At 46.2% G+C, this 19,488-nt stretch overlaps 2 protein-coding genes across 3 annotated transcripts in view; one reads left to right on the top strand and one right to left on the bottom strand.

Moving 5' to 3' along the window:
• Window positions 1-843: 843 nt before the first annotated feature.
• On the bottom strand, window positions 844-6,933 carry DIMT1 (DIM1 rRNA methyltransferase and ribosome maturation factor). Its single transcript, XM_049795389.1, has 12 exons — window positions 6,835-6,933; window positions 6,564-6,637; window positions 5,893-5,979; window positions 5,450-5,511; window positions 5,247-5,340; window positions 5,112-5,161; window positions 4,159-4,282; window positions 3,954-4,046; window positions 3,106-3,170; window positions 2,734-2,797; window positions 2,112-2,218; window positions 844-1,357 (listed from the first exon to the last, which is right to left on the bottom strand). The coding sequence occupies exons 1-12, from the start codon at window positions 6,893-6,895 to the stop codon at window positions 1,315-1,317; spliced, it is 924 nt and encodes a 307-aa protein (XP_049651346.1). The 5' UTR covers window positions 6,896-6,933; the 3' UTR covers window positions 844-1,314.
• A 1,409-nt stretch (window positions 6,934-8,342) lies between these two features.
• The window catches only part of IPO11 (importin 11), a 114,969-nt gene continuing 103,823 nt past the window's right edge, over window positions 8,343-19,488 (top strand). The window contains exons 1-4 of one of the 2 annotated variants that reach the window (XM_049795342.1): window positions 12,052-12,508; window positions 15,502-15,629; window positions 17,998-18,081; window positions 18,368-18,511. In XM_049795342.1, coding sequence (XP_049651299.1) covers window positions 18,374-18,511 — 138 coding nt within the window. In that variant the 5' untranslated portion in view covers window positions 12,052-12,508; window positions 15,502-15,629; window positions 17,998-18,081; window positions 18,368-18,373. Of the gene's footprint in view, window positions 8,451-12,051; window positions 12,509-15,501; window positions 15,630-17,997; window positions 18,082-18,367; window positions 18,512-19,488 lie in introns of those variants that run through there. The other variant, XM_049795341.1, reaches the window with a different exon arrangement.

Genomic DNA, 19,488 nt, shown 5'->3' with positions numbered 1-19,488 from the left:
TGAGCATATTGCTGTGGGTACCTAACTCATAAATTGGTTCTGTATGAAGTGAAGTGGCATTAGAATCATTCAATTACAAAATAAATGAGCAATTCAGTTTTCCAAGACAACTTCTCAGGATGCCCACACATTCAAGTGCATATTTCTGTACATGCTTCCGAGTCAGTGACTTTTAAACTGACATTGCATGTGTACAAAATGAAGTTACATCTTAAGTTTTTGCTAATTTGCCTCTTCTCCACTTACTATGGTCTTATACATGAAAAGCTGATGTACAATAGTTAATACACAGTCACGCCTTCACCCTTGCATGATGCTACAGAGTTAATAGTCCAAAGTGGATTTTTCTTTTGACAGTTGCTATGCACTTAATGCAGACCTCCTTGGGAAAACTTTGCCTTGTCCTTAATAACAAATACATATAATCCAAACTATATTAAGACACTTCAGTAAGTCTTTCTGTCAGCACACAGGCATGCATTGCTCTAAGACTCACTGAAAGCTTTGATCTATGCTAAAACTCCTTAAGGCTGAATTAGTTTTCTTATAAAAATAGCTGCTTAAATTTACACTTGACAAAATTCGCCTTCTGTCTGTGCATATGAGCACTGGTCCTTTGGTAGTTTTTTGCTGGTTCCTACAGCGGTTTGATGGCAATAAGGAGGGGGTAAAGGAGATGACACTGGTAGTTTCAGGTACCTCAATAATATTATTGTAAATGATACCAAGCCTACAAGATAAATGCTCTTTTTTTCTGAGAAACAGTTACCAGGATTTCTCCAAGAGTACTAACAGACCTGGAATGTGGGTAGCTACCAGAGGAATGAATGGAAGAGACAGGCATTCCAAATCAAAACAAAGGGTTTAAATACACTTTAAAACAAACAAAAAAATCCCGAACAAATGGAATGACCACAACTCTGGTTTTGTTGCCCAGACCAGGCTTATGGGTTGTACTGTTGAGGACTGTGCAAGAACATACTGAGATGAAGTCCATGATCAGAGAATGCAGATTTCAATTACGGCAGCATCAATCCATGTTACGTGATGTAGTTAAAAATATGCTGTCACATAGGAGTCCAGCACTTCGCTTCAGTCATGAAAGAATTTATCACTTTTAAAATACAGAGCAGCAGCTTCTTGCCTACTGCCTGTGATAAAATTGCACGTAAGGCTTTAATAAGAACCAGAGTGTGTGCACTCTATTCTTAGTTCATGGCTTTTGTGAGAAGAGCTTGTCCTGTTGCAGTCACTCTGGCTCAGGTAAGACTTCTGTGACAAAATGCAAAACATCTTTTATTCTTCTAGTAGAATCTATGAGAAATGGATGCCTTCTGTATTGAAGCCATGCAGCAGTCTGAAACAGCAAAATATTTATGTTACAATTTCTACTTCAGCTTAAGGTATTTCTAAGATTTGCTGGCTGGCAAAGGACATAGGAAAATAGCATGAAAGCTGCCATCACCGTTCAACTGCCATAAAGAATTGTTACAAATCTTAAACTAGAAGTTATTAGCAAATTTGCCATTTTAGAGATGCAGGTATATTTTCAGTGCTGTTAGTTATGTTGCATGCTACCAGGTTTATTACATTTCCTTAAAAGAGCAGTAGCTCTATTAACTATCACACTGAGAAACAACTAGGAATTTTTATCTTAAATTACGAGAGGATTCATGTTGCCACTTAAATTAACTGACCAGAGGTAAGAGCAGAATGTAGCAGTTAGTTAATTACTCAAATTTCCAAATTACGCTATAGACTATGTCCTAATCCTCAAGACAGAGAAGGGCTATGTAAGTCTCCAGGGAAATTACAAGAACCAATTCCATTATTAAAGCCATTTTCAGAGGAGACATAGAAGGGTCTTGTACACAAATACCAGAAATAGGGATCTTTAGCTAGTTGCTTCTCAATACTGTAAGCAGCAGTTAAAATATATATAGGGGTTAAGAGTTTGTTCATGTTCAGGACTGGAAGCAAGGAGTGTCTGGTATTGAGAGGAAAACGCGAGTTAGTACTATTCCTGTGTAACCCAATACTAATCTGTGCTACACAGGTACAGATACAGATAGAATTTGAAGAAGCTTAAAGAGGAAAAAAAAAAATAATACCTAATGAAATCATCTATATCCATTGAACGGGCTCGTTTTTCAGAGTAACCTGTGTTTTTTAGGACCATCTGTATTTTCTCTGCAATTTTAAAGTTTTCAGGTATTTCCTGTCAATGGAAAATAGGATACAAATTCATTTTCTATTCATAGCATAGAAAAACATTCACTGAAATAATCTATTATTTTCCTGCTTTTAGAATAGTTCTTGTTCCAAGTGATAGAAATAAGTTGCATTTTTTCTTGTATGGATTATTGTATTCTCCTATTTTTGTATCTGGATTTTTATACCTCAGCTCATTCACTATAAATGAATCACAACAGCATTGCTAAGCAGGCACAAAGGGTTTTCTTACTAGATTCTTACTAGCTTAGTAAAAGTCCTTGAGACATGTACAGCCAATATGTTAATAACATACTCAACTTTCAGCTTTTTCCACTGTAATTTAGTGACCTTTTTAGATTTTTCTCTAAGAGAAGAGGTAAGTTCCTCCCTCCCTCCAACTCTCTTGGACAAACTCTTAACATACTAAACTTTTCAATGTTAATTTTTCACTCTTAGAAAAGTCAGTATGTAGGTCACAGTACACAAAAATAGTATTTAATATATTAAAAAAGAACTTACTGTATTATGTAAGGAACAATGAATTCGGTAATTATGATCCAGCAACTGCTCTACAGCACTTGACCTGAAAGAAATACAAGTCTAGAATGAAAATTGACCTTTAACGAGTTGTTTATGTTTTGGTTTTTTTTTTACTTGATTGGTTGTAAACCTTTACTATAAAAAAACTGTAACAACTACACAGAGCTGTTCTTTTTTAACAGCTGCCTAGTTTTCTTCTAAAAGAAAAAGCTTGTGACCTCAGTATAAATCTTCCATCATCGGTTTATCCCCGACTGTGCTGGCATGCATATAACACTGCTACGCATTTACACAACTGGATGGGGTCTCAAACTTTGAAAAGGTTGCGTTTTATCAATAGAAGTTACTTACTTAAATGCTGCAGAGAGTGTCTTGTTTTTCCTAACAAAGGCTATCCTTACCAGACCATCCCACTCCTGAAATTAAAAATTGCAGAATTTACAAAAGGTAACATACAACATACAGCTACTACAAACAAGAACAGCCACTACTGGCAGTTTCACAATAATATTGACACAAAGAGAAATCTTTCAGGAAAATAATCTTTCTCAACAATACAAAACCAGTCATGTCTTGGACAAAGCAATACAAATAGAGAAGAAAACACTTCACCCACAAAGCCCTTTGAATTGTCCCTTTTCGTGGCTAGGCACTGTTGGCCAAGATCTTAGGTGCTGACAAGGGATACTTGAAGAAAATCCAGCTAACCTTGGGCAAGGCTGAAATGGTCTTGAAGACCAAAGCATTTTAAAAATGAACCTTCAGAAGACTACCCTGTAACATCTGTCTTCTGAGATAATACACACTCATCTGAAGATAAAGACTTCTCATAGCTACTCCTTTAATCATAAGCAACAAAGTCATCAGCCCAGATGGGTCTCTGGGAGATAAAAAACACAATGAAAGGGAAGGGACATCATTACTAGCAACTCTCCAACTGATAATGGAGGTGGTACCTCAGTCTTGTCAGAAACACTGTAAACAAAACTACCAAAACTGATGGTGGCACGTTCAGGTAACGTCCTAATACAAGCCTGATCAATACAGGAATAAGTATTTTGGAATTATGTAAATGCCAATGAATAGCTGGTACTTAGTAGTGAAAACAGCACATGGAACTGAGTAATAAGTAAAGAGAAAAATGAAATTAAGTGCTGTCACTAGTATGCTATATTGTTATTAGAGTATACGATGCTCACCTGGAAGTTGATAGGTGGTGGTGGGTTCTTTGGTTCTATTCTGACAACACTGGATTCAACTTTGGGAGGAGGCCTGAAGTTGTTCTTTCCAACCTGTTAAGTCAGGGGAAGTCAGGCAGCTGTATGAATAAGCAGCAAGTCCTCACATTTCTAGAAACATTCTTTTATCTTTGATAGCTCTGTTAGCTAACGCAGAATGACGTACCTTCATCAGATGGTCCACTCGAGCTAATAACTGAGTATTAATGGAGAGTCTGCAGTACAGTTTAGTTCCTGGTTTTGCAACCAAACGAAGTGCAAATTCCCGTTGAAACATGAGTATCGCACACCTGAGAATAACAGAAATGAGGAAATGAATTCTAAGTTATCAACTTTTATGTCAAAAGCCAACTAACACACTTAGAAACACAGGATTTGCCCCAGTGCTTAGAAGCAATAACGGTTTGTCATAAACAAACTCTGCTTTAATTAGTTCAGAGTGCATTAAAAAACACCAGAACACAAAACTTGGTGAAACGGTCTAAATCTCCTTAAAGCTACAACAGAGTTTGATTCTTTATACCACTAAACGGATCAGGATCAGAAAGACAAGAGGCTACTCTCAAGAGTTTTGTGCCTGACTGTAACAAATCATACTGAATAATTCTACGAGTCCTTGAAATCCAAACTCCAAAAGCTGACCGACCAGTAATATCACTAACACTAGCCCTTCAGTGAGAGAAATCAAGAACTGCTGACACGTTGAACAACACACAGAAGTACTTGCACAGTTATATTTTTAGAGCAGGCAACAGGAAGTGTCTTGGCTTTGATCCTGCCCTTTCCGCCCTTTCTTTCTCAGGTAGGAAGGCATCTGAAACGCTACGATGCCCTGCTTATCCCTGGAGTAACAGTTATAATACTAGTGTAAAGAGGTGCAACTGCTGTTTTCATTAGCTGGACACTCACTGATGTCAAGACTAAATCTTCTGCTCGCGCTTAATACATCGACATAAACTAATTCCCAGGCACTGGCAGTTTTCATATTACACAAAAACCTTGGTGCGGCTCTGATCCATCAAACCGGTATTTTAAGAACTAAAAGAAATTTGATTTGGGAATATTTTTTAATTTTTTTTTTCCCTATCGGGTAATAGAGAGCTCTGTTCTTCCACATACCTGAAAAAAGGTCTGTGAAGCAACAGCTTGAAAACAAAAGGTGAAGAAATCTGAGGAAAAGAGCGATAGCATTAGTAAAATTTCTGGGCAATTATTTAAAGACGAAATACTTCTGCCGTGTTGTTTAGCCCATACCTGGTAAGGCAAGTTAGCCACACATGCATCAAAGAACGGTAACTCTGTTTTCAAGACATCTCCAACCTTGATTTCAAGTTTGTTTGCCAGACACCTGGGGGAAAATACACTGTGGTTATCCTCAGAGAAGCACGTTGCCAAAGTTGTTGCCAAAGCCAGCTCCACTGCTTTAAGCACTCGCTATTTCCACAGTTGATACTTACGTGCCCTGGACTCTCTTCTGAAGTTCTCCAACAAGCCTAGGGTCAATTTCACAAGCAATAACCTGAAAACAAAGTATGTATTTGCAACTTTATACAACTCCTCCTAAGTGGGATTAAAATTTCAATTGCTAAACCCCTTTGTATCTATTGCTACAGGGTATTTAAATAATTCTTAAAAATCCCCTATTAGGGTACGCACCTTCCTCCGAACATGCAAGCCTTACCACATAAATGGGTAACAGCAACACAGTTTGATAAAACCATGCAAGATTTACATGAGCAGCTAAAACCTCACTGGAAATTACACAAATGTTAAAAAAAAAAAAATTCCATAGAGTAATTCTGCTTATTTGAATCAAAGAGATGAAGATCCTTCTGTTTGCTATAGCCTAAGCCACAATGTGGTTACAGTTTGGGGGGTGGGGTGGGAAATTCGCACTTACTTTTTTTACTTTCTCTAACATTTTTACCGTCATGTTCCCGGTTCCCGGGCCTACTTCCAGAATGACATCGGTGCGTCGCAGGGCAGCCTAAGAACACACGGCGCTTCGGTTATTCTTCCACAACCGATTTCAAGCAACCATTTGATTTTAAAACGAAAGGCACGTTCAGCTCAGGAACGAGCCGAAATCTGCCAGCAGAGGAGCGCGAACGTCCTTTAGAAAGGGACGAGGGGAAAACGCTGAGAACGAGAATGTCTTAAAGCTAGTCTACGAGAGATCTTTGTTCCGAGGGCTGAAAAACAGGCATGCGGCCGCCTTAAAAAAAAAAAAAAAAAAAAAAAAAGAAAAAAGGGGGAAGGAAAGAAAAAAAGGAAAAAAGGGGGAAGGAAAAAAAAAAAAAAAAGAAAAAAGGGGGAAGGAAAAAAAAAAAAAAAGGAAAAAAGGGGGAAGGAAAAAAAAAAAAAAAAGACAAGCAGTACCAAGGCCAGGAGGACACACTACAGCAGGAAGGTCCCCCCAGAGCCGCAGAACGGCCGGAGTCAGGCCAGAGGGCCGTGCCTCAGGACACGCTGCCCCGGGAGCTCCGGGCCGGCCCGCCCCGGCCCACGGCCGCAGGGCGGCCCCCGGGCAGCCGCCCCCCGCCCCGCTCCCCGCGCCCCCGCCCCGTCCACCTTCTCGATGATGCTGTTGACAACGAGGGGGTTCTTCAGGATGTGCTGGCCGGCCCCGGTGTTGAAGCGGATGCCTAGGGCAGAGAGCGGCGTCACGCCAGCTGCAAGCGCACCCCGCCGAAACGGGCTCCTCTCCCCACCGCCCGCGGCCGCTCCCCGCACGGCGGCGTGCGTGTCCCCGTCCCCGCGAAGGAGGGCAGGGCAGGCCCCGGCCCCGGCCCCGGCCCCACCGCTCCCGGGGGAGCCGCCGCTCCGCCCGGCCCTCACTCACCGGTAGCGCGGCCCTCCCGGCGCTCCTGCCGCGGCCGCTTCCCCGCCCGCGCCTTGGGCATGGCGGCCGCCGCCCGGGCGCGGACCCGCTCCCCGCGCACGTGCCGCGCGGGACCGCCGCTCCCCAGCAGGCCCGGCGCCGGCGGCGCGCGTCACGGCGGGCGGGGCGGGGCGGGGCGGGGCGGGGCGCGTCGCAGCGGGCCGAGCGGCCGGCGTGAGGCGCCATCGTGCCGAGGGCATTGGGAGCTTCCCGCGCGAGCCGAGCTGGGGGCGCTCGGCGGCGCGGCGGGGCGCGGGAGCTGCTTTTGCTCTGAGCAGCTGAGGGAGAACGGCTCCTCCGGGGCAGGGGGGGCGGCGGGCGGAGCCGCGGCGCCGGCGGCGCGCCGCCCTAGGTGGGCGCGCCTTCCTTCGTCAAGAGGGGAGGCCGTTGCGCCGGCCCTTGCGGCGCGGCTTGGCGGCCAGGGGCGACGAGGGGCGGGGGGGGGGAGGAGAGGTGTGAACGAGGGGCGGTGACCCCCGTGGCGGGCAGCTGGAGGCGGGAGAGCCGATCCCCGGGGGAGAGGAGCACTCCTGCGCGGGCAGCGGAGGATGGGCTGCGGGCCAGCGCGTTCAGCGTCAGGCCGCTGTGCCCCGGCCGCTGGGATCGCTCCTTCCCCCCGCCGGTGCCGGAGGGACCTGCCGTGTGACAGCGGCCGCAGGCCTTGCGCTTCGACCTTCCACAGTATAACGGTTTAAAAGGCGAGCCCCAGCGGCGCCCGCTGCTCGGGCAGCAGCGCTCCCTGCCTCCCTGAGACACAAACGGCCTGCCGCCCCGTGGCGCCGCCGTGTGGCGCAATCGCGCTCTGACGCCGGCGCCCGCGAGAGCCGCCCCGCCCCGCCCCGCCCTTCTCCCGTGACGGCGGCCGTGCGGGGCGGGGCTGCCGCCGGCGGCGGCTCCAGCCCGGGGCGCCGCTCCAGCACCCGTCCCTCCCCCCCAAAAGCCCGCGAGCGAGCAGAAACGGAGTCAGCCAGCGCCGGCCGCCCGTAAAACTGTGTAGGGCTGCTGCCGGCGCCCTGCGCGCCTCTCCGCGTCGTCGCAGCCCTTCAGAGCAACCACCGCGGCCGGCAGCGGCGCTCCGCCGGGCGGCCTCGTCCTCCTCGGCCGCTCCCAGCCGCCGCCGCCCGTCTCCGGTGGCAGGCGGCGGCGCACCACGGCTGCCGGGGACGCCCTCCCGCAGCCCGCCACCGCGGCCGGCCGCTGGCGCCCGCAGGCGAGCCCCGGGGGCCGCCGTCGGGCGGCCGCGAACCCTGACCCGCCGCCGCCGCCAGCGGGCTCCCCCGGCGGCGCCGGGGGGGTGGGAGGAGGGGGAGGGGCCGGCTGCGGGCCCGACCCTCGCGGAGAAGCCGCCGACGCCAGGCGTTGCCCGGCGCCCCGACTCCTGCGGTGGGAGGGGAGGCGCGGCGGCGGCCCCGCCCGCCCACCGCCCCGCGGGGAGAGCCGCCCGCCCGTCGCCGGGTGTTGACGTCAGGGCGGCGCGCCGTGGGAGGCGGAGTGCCGCAGCGGCTGGTGGCGGCTCGTGGCGCGAGCTTCGGAAGAGGCGCGGGGTCGCCCGCGCCAGGCGCCGGGAGCCGCCAGTGGTGAGCCGCGCGCGGGGTCGTCGTCGTCGTCGTCGTCGTCGTCGTCGTACCCGCCGCCGCCCCCCCCCCCTCCCCCCCTCCCCGCCGCCGCCGCCGCCGCTGGGGCCGGGGCCGGGGCCGGGTGGGGGGAGGAGGAGGGCGGCGGCAGCAGCGAGGTGCCGCCCCGGCGTGGCGGGCGGCCTCCCGCCTCGCCCCGGCGTGGCGGGCGGCCTCCCGCCTCGCCCCGGCGTGGCGGGCGGCCTCCCGCCTCGCCCCGGCGTGGCGGGCGGCCTCCCGCCTCGCCCCGGCGTGGCGGGCGGCCTCCCGCCTCGCCCCGGCGTGGCGGGCGGCCTCCCGCCTCGCCCCGGCGTGGCGGGCGGCCTCCCGCCTCGCCCCGGCGTGGCGGGCGGCCTCCCGCCTCGCTCGGCGTGGCGGGCGGGTGGCGCGGCGCGGAGGCTGGCCGGGCCGCGGGGAGGGAACAGCGGCCGCGGCGTCGGGCTCGGCGGTCGCGGGGGGAGGGAACCGCGGGGCCGCAGCGCCGCGGAGCCGTGCCGCTCTTCGTCGGCCGCGCCGGCTGCCTGTGCTGCAGCGCCCGGGTGCCCGCTTGCCCGGCCCGGTGCTGTGCCGCGCCGGTGCAGCCCGGCGTCGGCGTCGTGTGTCACCTTCCGGGCTGGCGGCTGCCAGGCCGCCGGGGGCGAGACGGCTCAGCCTGGCGTCCCGTGTGGCCGGGCGGCGGCGGGCTGCCTTCTCGGGGTCGGAAGCCGCGAACCGCCGCCCGGTTCCTGGGAGCTGCGCCCCGGCTTCTCCTCAGAAGAGCGTTCCGCCGGGGTAGGGTCCGACCGGAGGGCATCGGAAGAGGACGGGGCGTCGAGCCGCGCGGCTTGCTGGCCCGAGCTGTTTTTCGTAGGGGAGGGCAAGCGCGGGCCCTCGTCGAAGGTGGCTCTTTCCCTCCTGCAGGTTGCGGAGCAGCCGTTGAAGTTTTACGGTAAAGCAGGCTCTTCCCTAAATCACAGGCAGGGTCAGTGCAGCAGCGGCGAGTCGTTTCTTCAGTTTGTTACCGTGGCAGAGGGCAACGTGTGTCAAATGCGAGAGCGTGGCCCTAAACACGGTACTGGTGCTGCTTGCAACCTCTGCTTCTATGTACCTTGCTTCCCGTGCCTCATCGATGCAGTGACGTCTGTAACGTATCGGCCACGGCGTTCAAATTGGCGTTCGTAGCACGCGAGAACCACCTCGGTCTTCGCAAATAGCGCGTTCGCTATGGGTCTTGGTTTCTTGAAACTTCAACGCCCGTTTTTTTCCCCGTGAGAACCACCTCGGTCTTCACAAATAGCGTGTTCCCTATGGGTTTTGGTTTCTTGAAACTTCAACGCCACTTTTTCTTCATCACGCTCAGCTTTTCTTTTCTCGTTCCTTCATTCTACCCTTCTGTGGAGGGGTATGTATAAATGACATAATAAAGGTTTTTGTTACCTAAGCTTTACATATAAAACATTAAAACTGTATCGTCAGAAGCAAGTTTTGACTGCGGCTAAACTGAAATGGTTTCAAGACGTTTCAGAGCATGAGGGCAGACTGAAACTTGCTTTTCTGTTTCAGCTGTTGCACGCTAGTTTGTTGTAAAGTGTTCTGTCGTACCTTTTGGAAAATTTGTTAAAATGAGGTGAACTGGGCAGAAGGCAAAGGGATGAGACTGGTCATCCTATAAGCTTACTGTTAAACATCAGAAATACTCCATTGTCTCTATGTCATCAATACATTCACCCATGATAGTTTCTTGTAAGTTACATCCCACAAATACTTGGAATAGTCTCACTCATTGGGTTTTGTTTTTTTGTTTTTGTTTTTTTTTACTGCCTGTTTTTTCTGTTAGGGGTTTTTGGTCAGTCTGGTGCTTTCCCTTTAACCTGAAAGGCCATTCCTCTCCTCAAGATTTTCAGTGTAATCTGACTGGCTTCCCTTAATATTATTGTCAGGCTTGTTCACTGTTGTCCTTTATTCCTGTGTTCCTCCTTGATCTTTGTTCTCTTGTACCTGGGGTCTTCTGTATGCTGACTTTTTTTCAGACGTAGATTTTAGTTTCACTGTTCTGTTTTTGTAAAAATAGATTTGTAGAAGTTCTATTCCTCTATTTCTGTTAGTATGGCCCTCTCCCCCCCCCGTAACTCTTTCCTACCTAGACATTTTTATTTGTTAACTTTACTGTCGCTTGAATTGGGCAGAGTGTAGACAGCCTTGTTCATTTAGGTAAAGAAAAACTAGTCTCTTGGCTTTGATAAATCTTGATAATGCCTAACGTTAGTCGTTGTAGTGACTGTGGTCACTAGTATAGTTGTTAGTGGTTGTAAGTTGTGCCTTCAATAGCCAGGACGGGATGATTGATACAGGTACTATAATGTTAGAAAAGAGATTCATGGGAAGGTTTATAGAAGGCTGAAGAGAGATTGGTTTAAGTACCAACTGTTCCTGAAATTGATGATATCCTTAAAAGCATTGCTAATATATCATATCATCGTCACTGCAAATGCTAGCTTTCATGTTACTCGTTTCAGAGGGTGACCCGTAAGTGGTTCTTGTGACTTTTCTGTATGGAAACTTTGATTTTGCTGTTTTTGTTAAAACAAATGTGCTGGAAAAGACAGTCTTACGTTTCTACTTGAACCTCCCAAGCTGCAGTTTGTAGCTTTCTAGTTATTAGTTTTATCATCTGCTGACAAGAAGTGTTTGGCTCTGTCCTCATTGTAAGCGCCCTTCAGGAAGTTAGTTGCAAGTGACTACGCAGTATTCCCTTAGCTTTCACTTTACTAAACAAGTCCTCAACCTCTCCTCGTGGGTAATTTGCTTTAGGCCCCAGACCATCTTGGTAGCTCTGGCCTCTCTCCAGTTTCTTCACTCACTTCTTGAGCTGGGGAGAGGGAGAGCTATGATGACAAAACTGAAGACTCTATTCTAGAACCAGCCTCAGATACTGCTGAGTAAAGGAGGTTAACGACATCCCTAGAGCTGCTTGCCTTGTTCCTCTTAAAGTAGCCCAGTATGTATTTGTGTTGTTATCAGTGAGAATGCAGTGGGTTTTAGGTGATAGATTTACCACTTTGTCTCCTTCTGACTTCATAGAACCTTAACTGAATCCATTCTTGCACCTCATTACAGTGGAAAAGAATTTATTGAATTCTTAAGAAAAGATAACAAAAAATTGTATTCAATTAATTAATTGCTTGGATATGAGTGAGTTGTTACACTGGGTTCTCTGAAGTCCAGAAAAAATGAAGTGTGGAGGTGTTTACTGATGAAATCCTTTGGGTTGTTCCCTTGCAGATGTATAGCAGTCCTTGATTTATTTTCATAGCTGATGTGATTTTAAAATTTGGTTGTATTTCAGTGTTATGGGAAAAGTACTGGGACACTGTTTTGCCTGTATCAAAAGGATTTACTACTCAGGAAAAACATTAAACCAGTGTGGCGGAACATTTAAGAGACTTGGCATGTTCTCTAAAGTAAACTGTGTATGCAGATACTTCCTTAGAAAGGGAATTGAAGAGTAGAACAGAAGTGAGTGTTGGATTTTTGCCAGTGAAAGGAGTTGAAGGCATTCATGTGTGGGAATGGAAGTGCAGGACATTGGATGGTAACCATAAGGAAATGGTGTTGGTACTTGTGGTTTCTGAAGATGCCATCTCATTGTGCTGAGCTGTGGCATTTGATGCGTTGCTTTATCTTTGGTGGTATAACAGAGTTTTGTTTTTTTCCTGTCAACTGAGACTTGAGAATATGCTGTTGTCTCAGTTCTGTGCATGTTCAGGGGGATCTTGGAGAGCAGCTTTTCCTTGTTGTGTGTGATTAGGCTCTTTTCCATCATACAAGAAGAAATTCGGGCATGGGAATAGAGCCGTGCTTGGGTTTGCAGCTGACAGTATTGAACATTTTCTAATGGAAAGACTTTCTTTCCTTTCCGCCTCCACCTGATGTGTGCTACCTAGTTTTGATAGCAACGAGCATGAACCACAGAAAAGCAGCAGAAAGCAAGCAACATTCCTGAAATTGCTCAGTGTTTATTGTGAAGACACAGTCTGAGATTAGTAAGTAAAGATGGGAAACGCTAACCTTACCTGATGATCGGCCTTGGAAATTCTGGCTGTTGTGACTTAAAGTGCAGACCCTGCCTTCCCTCTAAGAAAGTGTTGCTCATAATGTTAACAGATTCTATCAGCATTTCTATATGTGCCTCATGGCTGTGAAGGTACCCAAAAGATGGCAGCTATTTAATACTCACGTCCTCCACTTCATCTCTAGGACAGTCTTGTAGAACTTGTTCAACAGTGAGTTAAGCTCTAGATGTACCCAGCAGACTGCGGAGAAAATTCTTGTCCCTGTGATGTAACCCATCTATGGTGTAACCCATGTCCCTCTGCCTTTGCTGTGCAACAGCAAAGCCTGATGTGTAAGAGGTGAAAATTGTCTTTATCCTTCAATATTAGAGGCAATATTCATGGGCCTTTGCTGTTCTGTGGGATCTAAGAGCATCTGTATGTCCTCTGCATAAATTATCTGAAGAGGCCCCGATGCATCAGATAAAAAAAAAAAAGAGAAAAGAAAAAAGAAAAAAAAGAGGGTAGTGGGGGGGGGGGGGGGGGGGAGGGCGGTCACAACAATTTAAAATTGGAGAGATCTGGGTTTAAAATCCTAAAGTACAGCTGTGTTCTGTCTGCTGGAATTGATTTCACAAAGGCATCTGTACACAGCAGTAATTAAAACTGTGTTTTGGGAGGATCCCATGAACATGAGGTATAAGCTGAAGCCCTCATTAAGTCAGTCATCTTTACAGAGTGCCTGCAGAGGTTAAGTTCCTAATAGAAATCCTGTTGGTGAGAAGGGAATGTAAGGAGAGACTTTGTCAGAGTTGAAATTGCCTCTTAGGACCTGAGCCTGTAATGGCTTGACACAGTTGGAAGTCCCGTATTCCTCCTCCTCCCCATAGCCACTTCTGGTGTCTGTGGAACAGTGTGTTCAGATGGCTTGACTTGTTGGCTTGTTTTTTTGGTTCCCTGAGTGCCCCCTGCCCTTTGGCCTTTTGGGGGCAATCATGAAGTTGGCTCTGTCATAGTCTGTAAGTTTGTTCTGAGTTTAGATTTTGTAAGACAGAAACAAAAGATTGATTAGATTAGATTTTATCTTCAATTTTGTTATTTTGCCTGTGACAGCCACATTCAGTGTTGTGTGCGGACTGTTGTTTACATGGGGTCAGAAAGCAACTGTGCAAACTCATGGAAGACTAAATCTGTCAAGAGCTATTAAATTTAAATTCCCTGCCTCTTACTAGGAAATCCTTGAACGACAGTTTTCTCGAGGATGGGATAGCATTATTCAGAAATACCACTGGAAGATTGTCCTGACCTGGGCATCTACTATAGTTTTTGACAGAGACAGAACACTGGGTTAAATGAATTTTTGTTCTGACCTGCTAAGGTTGGTTTGATTCTTCGTGGTATTTTGGAGCAGGCAGTTGCTCCAGTTTTTAAACAAAAATAAAAACCTTTTGAAGAATGAGAAGCATTAATAAAAAAGAAGCTTTGTGAATATTTCTCTTTTTTTGGTGGTTGTTATCTTTCGATCTGCCAGCTAATTATCTTGTAAATTTTGTAACTGTACTAACTTCAAAAAGTAAGCCTTCTGATAAGAGCTGTTCTAGGTGAAGTATATGAATTTTTAGTCAAGGACTCTTCCCTTGGGGGGAAATACTCCTTTTCTGCATCAGATTTGAATGTAGCTGAGAAATTATTTAATTTCGCTGACGTGATCTAAGTTTTGTAGTGCAAAATCGTTACATGAATGCTCTATAACCCATTTTTTTCCTCTCAAACGAACATGTCCTTGCAATGAATCTTTAGCAAATATCTGGGTATGTGCTGCAGATTCACTGTTGCTACATGTGCAGTTATCCGATGTGTCCTGGTTTCAGCTGGGATAGAGTTAACTGTCTTCCTAGTAGCTGGTACGGTGCTATGTGTTGAGTTCAGCATGTGAAGAATGTTGATAACACTGATGTTTTCAGTTGTTGCTAAGTAGCGTTTAGACTAAAGTCAAGGGGTTTTCAGCTTCTCATGCCCAGCCAGCGAGAAAGCTGGAGGGGCACAAGAAGTTGGCACAGGACACAGCCAGGGCACCTGACCCAAACTGGCCAACGGTGTATTCCATACCATGTCACGTCCCATCTAGTTTAGGAACTGGGGGGAATGGGGGTGGGGAATCGCCGCTCGGGGACTAACTGGGTGTCGATCTGCGGGTGGTGAGCAATTGCCCTGCGCATAATTTTTACATTCCAATCCTTTTATTACTACTGCTGTCATTTTATTAGTGTGATCATTATCATTATTGGTTTCTTCTTTTCTGTTCTATTAAACTGTTCTTATCTCAACCCACGAGTTTTACTTCTTTTCCTGAGTTTGTCCCCCATCCCACTGGTTGGGTGGGGAGTGATTGAGCGGCTGTGTGGTGCTTAGTTGCTGGCTGGGGCTAAACCACGACACTATGGCAGCTCATTATTTGAAGAACACTGCTCAGCAAAAGGCCTAAAATCAGCTTCTCTGAAGTTGAGGAAGTTACTTACCATTTTGTTTATACACACATGCTCCGCCAACTTCCTAACTTTCAGAAGTTCTCTCTCTTTGGTTTTCATATGATAATGAAACTGATTGTACGCTATTTTTTTAGTTGAGTAGGTGCTTCAGAATTACATATTTTCAGGTCTTGTTTGATAGTGTAAGATAAGACTATTTCTTCTGAAAGTAATTTGACTTTTGAATGGAAATAAATGAAATCACTTCATAACCTGAAGTGTAGTTTTGATCTTGCAGGAATTCAGCTATGATATTCTCCTTACTGCAAGCTCTATACCTACTTCTGTTATGTTTTTTCTCATATCCTTCTTTTGCTTTCTCCCTTTACTAGCATTTTTAGGTGCTTTGAAATTCTGTTATCTATACTAGGTATTTCAGTACTACAGTGTTTATACCAGAAAAATCTGAATACATCTTTTATTGCTGTTTTTCTTGTGTGTGCTTATTTTACTCAGGTTCTTTATGCTGTGAATATGGAGTTCCTATTGTGATCCTTACAAGTTAACCCAGTGTTTTCCAGTGTTGTCATTACATTGCTCCTTCCTGGCCGATTTTGGCTGTGCAATGATGAAGGCAGCCTAAGGTACTCATGATGTCAAAATATCTGCAAAAAGGAGAAAGTTAAAGATATTGCACCTAAAGGCCTCTTTTTACTGCCTCTCCTGTCAACAACGTTGTGTACCAATTTATTATTTCGTGGTTATTTTTGATGGAAAAATAAAGCTAGCAGGACTTTTAGCCTAATATCAAAGTCTTGCCTTGACATCGATTCTTTGTTGTGGGCACTATTCCACATAGGGTGGACCACTACCAATTGGATTTTACAGTCTAAATCAGGATATTGGTTCCCTGGAAATTAATGGTATTCTGAGAAGTGAGCTGAGAATTTGAATGTTTAAGTTTGTTATGCAAAGGTCTCATAATTGCAGGAAGATTTTAGAGAATTGGCAGATTGATAAAGATTGAAATGACTGACACAAGGAGATATGAAGAAGTAGGAGGTAAATTGGTTTTGTAGGGTGAGGTGGGTTGACCTTGGCTGGCCAGCTGCCCATAGAGCCACTCTATCACTCCTGGCTTCCTTACCTCCTCTGGAGCAGCAAAGGGTATGGGGAATGGGGGTTGTGGTCAGGCCATCATGCGTTGTCTCTGCCACTCCTTCCTCCTCATGTTTTTCCCCTGCTCCAGCGTGGGGTGCCTCCCACAGGAGACAGTCCTCCTCAAACTTCTCCAACATGGGTTCTTCCCACAGACTGGAGTTCTTCACAAACTGCTCCAGTGTGGGTCCCTTCCTTTTGTCACTTCCCACAGGCTGCAGTCCTTCAGGCACAGACTGCTCCAGTGCGGGCTTTCCCATGGGGTCACAAGTCCTGCCAGAAGACCTGCTCCAGTGTGGGCTCCTCTCTCCATGGGGCCACAGGTCCTGCCAGGAGCCTGCTCCAGCGTGGGCTTCCCATGGGGTCACAGCCTCCTTCAGGCATCCACCTGCTCCGGTGTGGGGTCCTCCAGGGGCTGCAGGTGGATATCTGCTCCACCGTGGACCTCCCTGGGCTGCAGGGGGACAGCCTGCCTCACCAGGGTCTTCCCCATGGGCTGCAGGGGCACCTGCTCTGCTCTGGCACCTGGACCATCTCCTCCTCCTCCTCCTTCACTGACCTGGGGGTCTGCAGGGTTGTTTCTCTTACATGTTCTCACTGCTCGCTCCGGTGGCTGTTTCTCACTCCCCAACTTTTTTCCCCTCTTAAAAATGTTATCACAGAGGCGTTACCACCATCACTGATGGGCTCGGCCTTGGCCGGCAGCAGGTCCGTCTTGGTGCCGGCTGGCATTGGCTCTGTCGGACATGGGGAGAGCTTCTAGCAGCTTCTCACAGAAGCCACTCCTGTAACCCTCCTGCTAGCAACCTTGCCATGTAAACCCCATACATAGGGTGGTTAAAGCAGAGAGATAAAAAGATGTAACTATAAAGCAGAGGTTGAGTTACTTGTTCTTTTCAGTTATTGCTATGAGGAGATCTGATTTTGTGGTTCGTATTTTTGAAAGTACACTTTCTTTAACCTTAGGACCTGCAATTTTTAGTCTGTTTTTGTTGAGGATGATCAGAGACTTACAGATTGAGAGTTCTTAGATTGGTGGTTGGTTGGGTTTTTTTTGTTTGTTTTTTTTTAGTTTTTTTTCCAAATTCTGCAGGGTTCTTAATGGTATAAAAGGTGTTTAATCTTGTTGCTAGTTTTGTTAAGGTGGTTTTCTCAAAATCAAAATTTTAAACCTATGTCAAAGTAAGATTTCATTTCTCTATCTTTCTTACCATCACCATAACCATTTTACACCTCAATATTTTTTTTCCTGAAGGCTGGAAAAATAAACTTTTTTTTAGGGTTAAACAAAAGCAAATCATCAAGCCTGTTTGTTGAAGAGAAACTGTGCTTGTTTGTTAATTTAGAAAACTTAAATATATAAACACTTAATATGTATCTGTGTTAGAAAAGTTTACATAGGTTATAAACAGAAGTTTTTACAGACAGAAAGCCAGTTTTAATTGTCAGACACTACAGTTGCTTTTATACATGTTTCTCTTTAATTTTTTGTAATGCTGTTTCTGTGGTCATTATAAATGTCATCTCTGTGTCATCTGGAGACCAATGTTTTGTTTTGTCTTTATACAGAGGACAGGAATGTATTTATATTGGAAATTAGGCAATTGGCATTCTTAGTTCAGCTGACTAGTATTTTGTGTGCTAAATAGATAAGGAATACAAATGTGTTGGGGAAAATTCAGTTTCATTTAGGACTCTGGTTGTGAAACTTTCACATCTTGTAATCAATATAAAATGTCTAGATCAATTTGAATTGTAGAATTTAACTATCTGAAGTCTGTCATTTTGTCTTTTGGGGAAAAAATGTTCAGAAAATACAAATATGTTAATATTCTGCATCTTTGCCTCTTTCAGACAACCCCATGGTCTACTCTGTCTACAGCTGAAGTCATCCCTAGTTGTGGGTTTGCTTGTAGTTTGCTGTGCTTAACAGGAGAGGTAACTGGTTTAAAATAAAAATATTTTCTGTAATTCCTCCAATCTAGTAAATGGGCTTGTAATGATAGACTTAATGCTTGCTTTTTCTGCTGAGAGATTTCTGAAAGCAAAGTAGTTTAATCACTGTACCTTGACACTGCCTGTGAGTGGGTGTAATGCTGTCTTACACAGTGTAGACTAATGAAAAATTAGCGTGGGGTGTTTAGATAATATGAATGGAAAATACCTGTCTATATTTGCTGTCTTTTTTTTATAAGTGTTTTCCTTTTTTTTTAAATATTCCCAGATTTTCATGGATCTCAATAGTGCTAGCACTATTGTTTTGCAAGTCTTGACCCAAGCTACTAGTCAAGATACTGCAGTGCTGAAGCCAGCTGAGGAACAACTGAAGCAGTGGGAGACACAGCCAGGTTTTTATTCAGTCTTGTTGGTAAGATACAGTGGAAAAGTGCTGTTAAGTAAACTTTGATTAACTTTGGATGTGGCTCTCTAGACTACTGTTTAACCATGACCTCTGGCTGAGAGAAGCCTTGAGTCATCATGGTCCAGCTAGTAGTATCCTTATGCTGTGCTGAGGTAGGCGTTGTCGTCACTGTGTCTCAAAGCAGGCTCTTTTCCCAGGCATCCAGGAGAAGGAGGAAATGCAGTTTCTGGCAGCATGAGGGAGTGAGCTCTAGTGCTAAACCTGGTTTTGGCCTGTTGTGAATTGTAGATAGTAGAAGGCTAAGAGGACACTTGTCAAAGGAATTACGTTTACTACCCCATGAGGCAGGAACACTTGTATACACCAAGGCAGTAACCACCTTTTCTTTATTGAGGAGATGATGAATTATGACCATATTCATAGAAGTTCCCTCATGCTTTTCACTGCACCAAGTTTGATACCTGGCTGGGATTGCTTGCTTTCTTGTCAGTGGAGAGACTCTACAGGGAGATTACCTGACCAGGCTGGTGGTAGGAAAGTTTCTGAAATGGGAAAGGTGAATACTTCTAAAGGTACTATGACTGTTGATGAAATAGATGCATTAATGTGGTGCAAGGTGATGAAAACATGAAGAAGGAGACCCAATTGTTTCAGAGAAGATGCCAAGAAGTTGACAGTGTTGTTGTTCTCCAATGCCTATGTGTGTGTTTGTAATAGTCTTAAAAACACAGATAAACTGCTTTTCCTACAAACATCTGTCTTCAGTGCATAGGATGAATGATTCAGAGTTGTGGAGTGACCTGTTCTCTGTAGACCCTCTGTTTCATTTGTTTGGAAAGTTGAAGGCAAGTCAGAGGATTTAGGGAAAGGGGTAGAAGAAAAATCTAGCTTTTGAGCTGTCAAATTGCATTTTACCCACTGCCTTTGCCATGGTTGGTTCTGTGGTAAACAATCTTAATAGAAAACACCGAAAATTGCCACTG

Source organism: Accipiter gentilis, chromosome Z, assembly GCF_929443795.1.
Source record: "Accipiter gentilis chromosome Z, bAccGen1.1, whole genome shotgun sequence".
In the NCBI taxonomy this organism is placed as follows: Eukaryota; Metazoa; Chordata; class Aves; order Accipitriformes; family Accipitridae; genus Astur; species Astur gentilis.
Note: the sequence above shows the minus strand (reverse complement) of the source record. Positions and strands in the feature narration are given on the sequence as shown.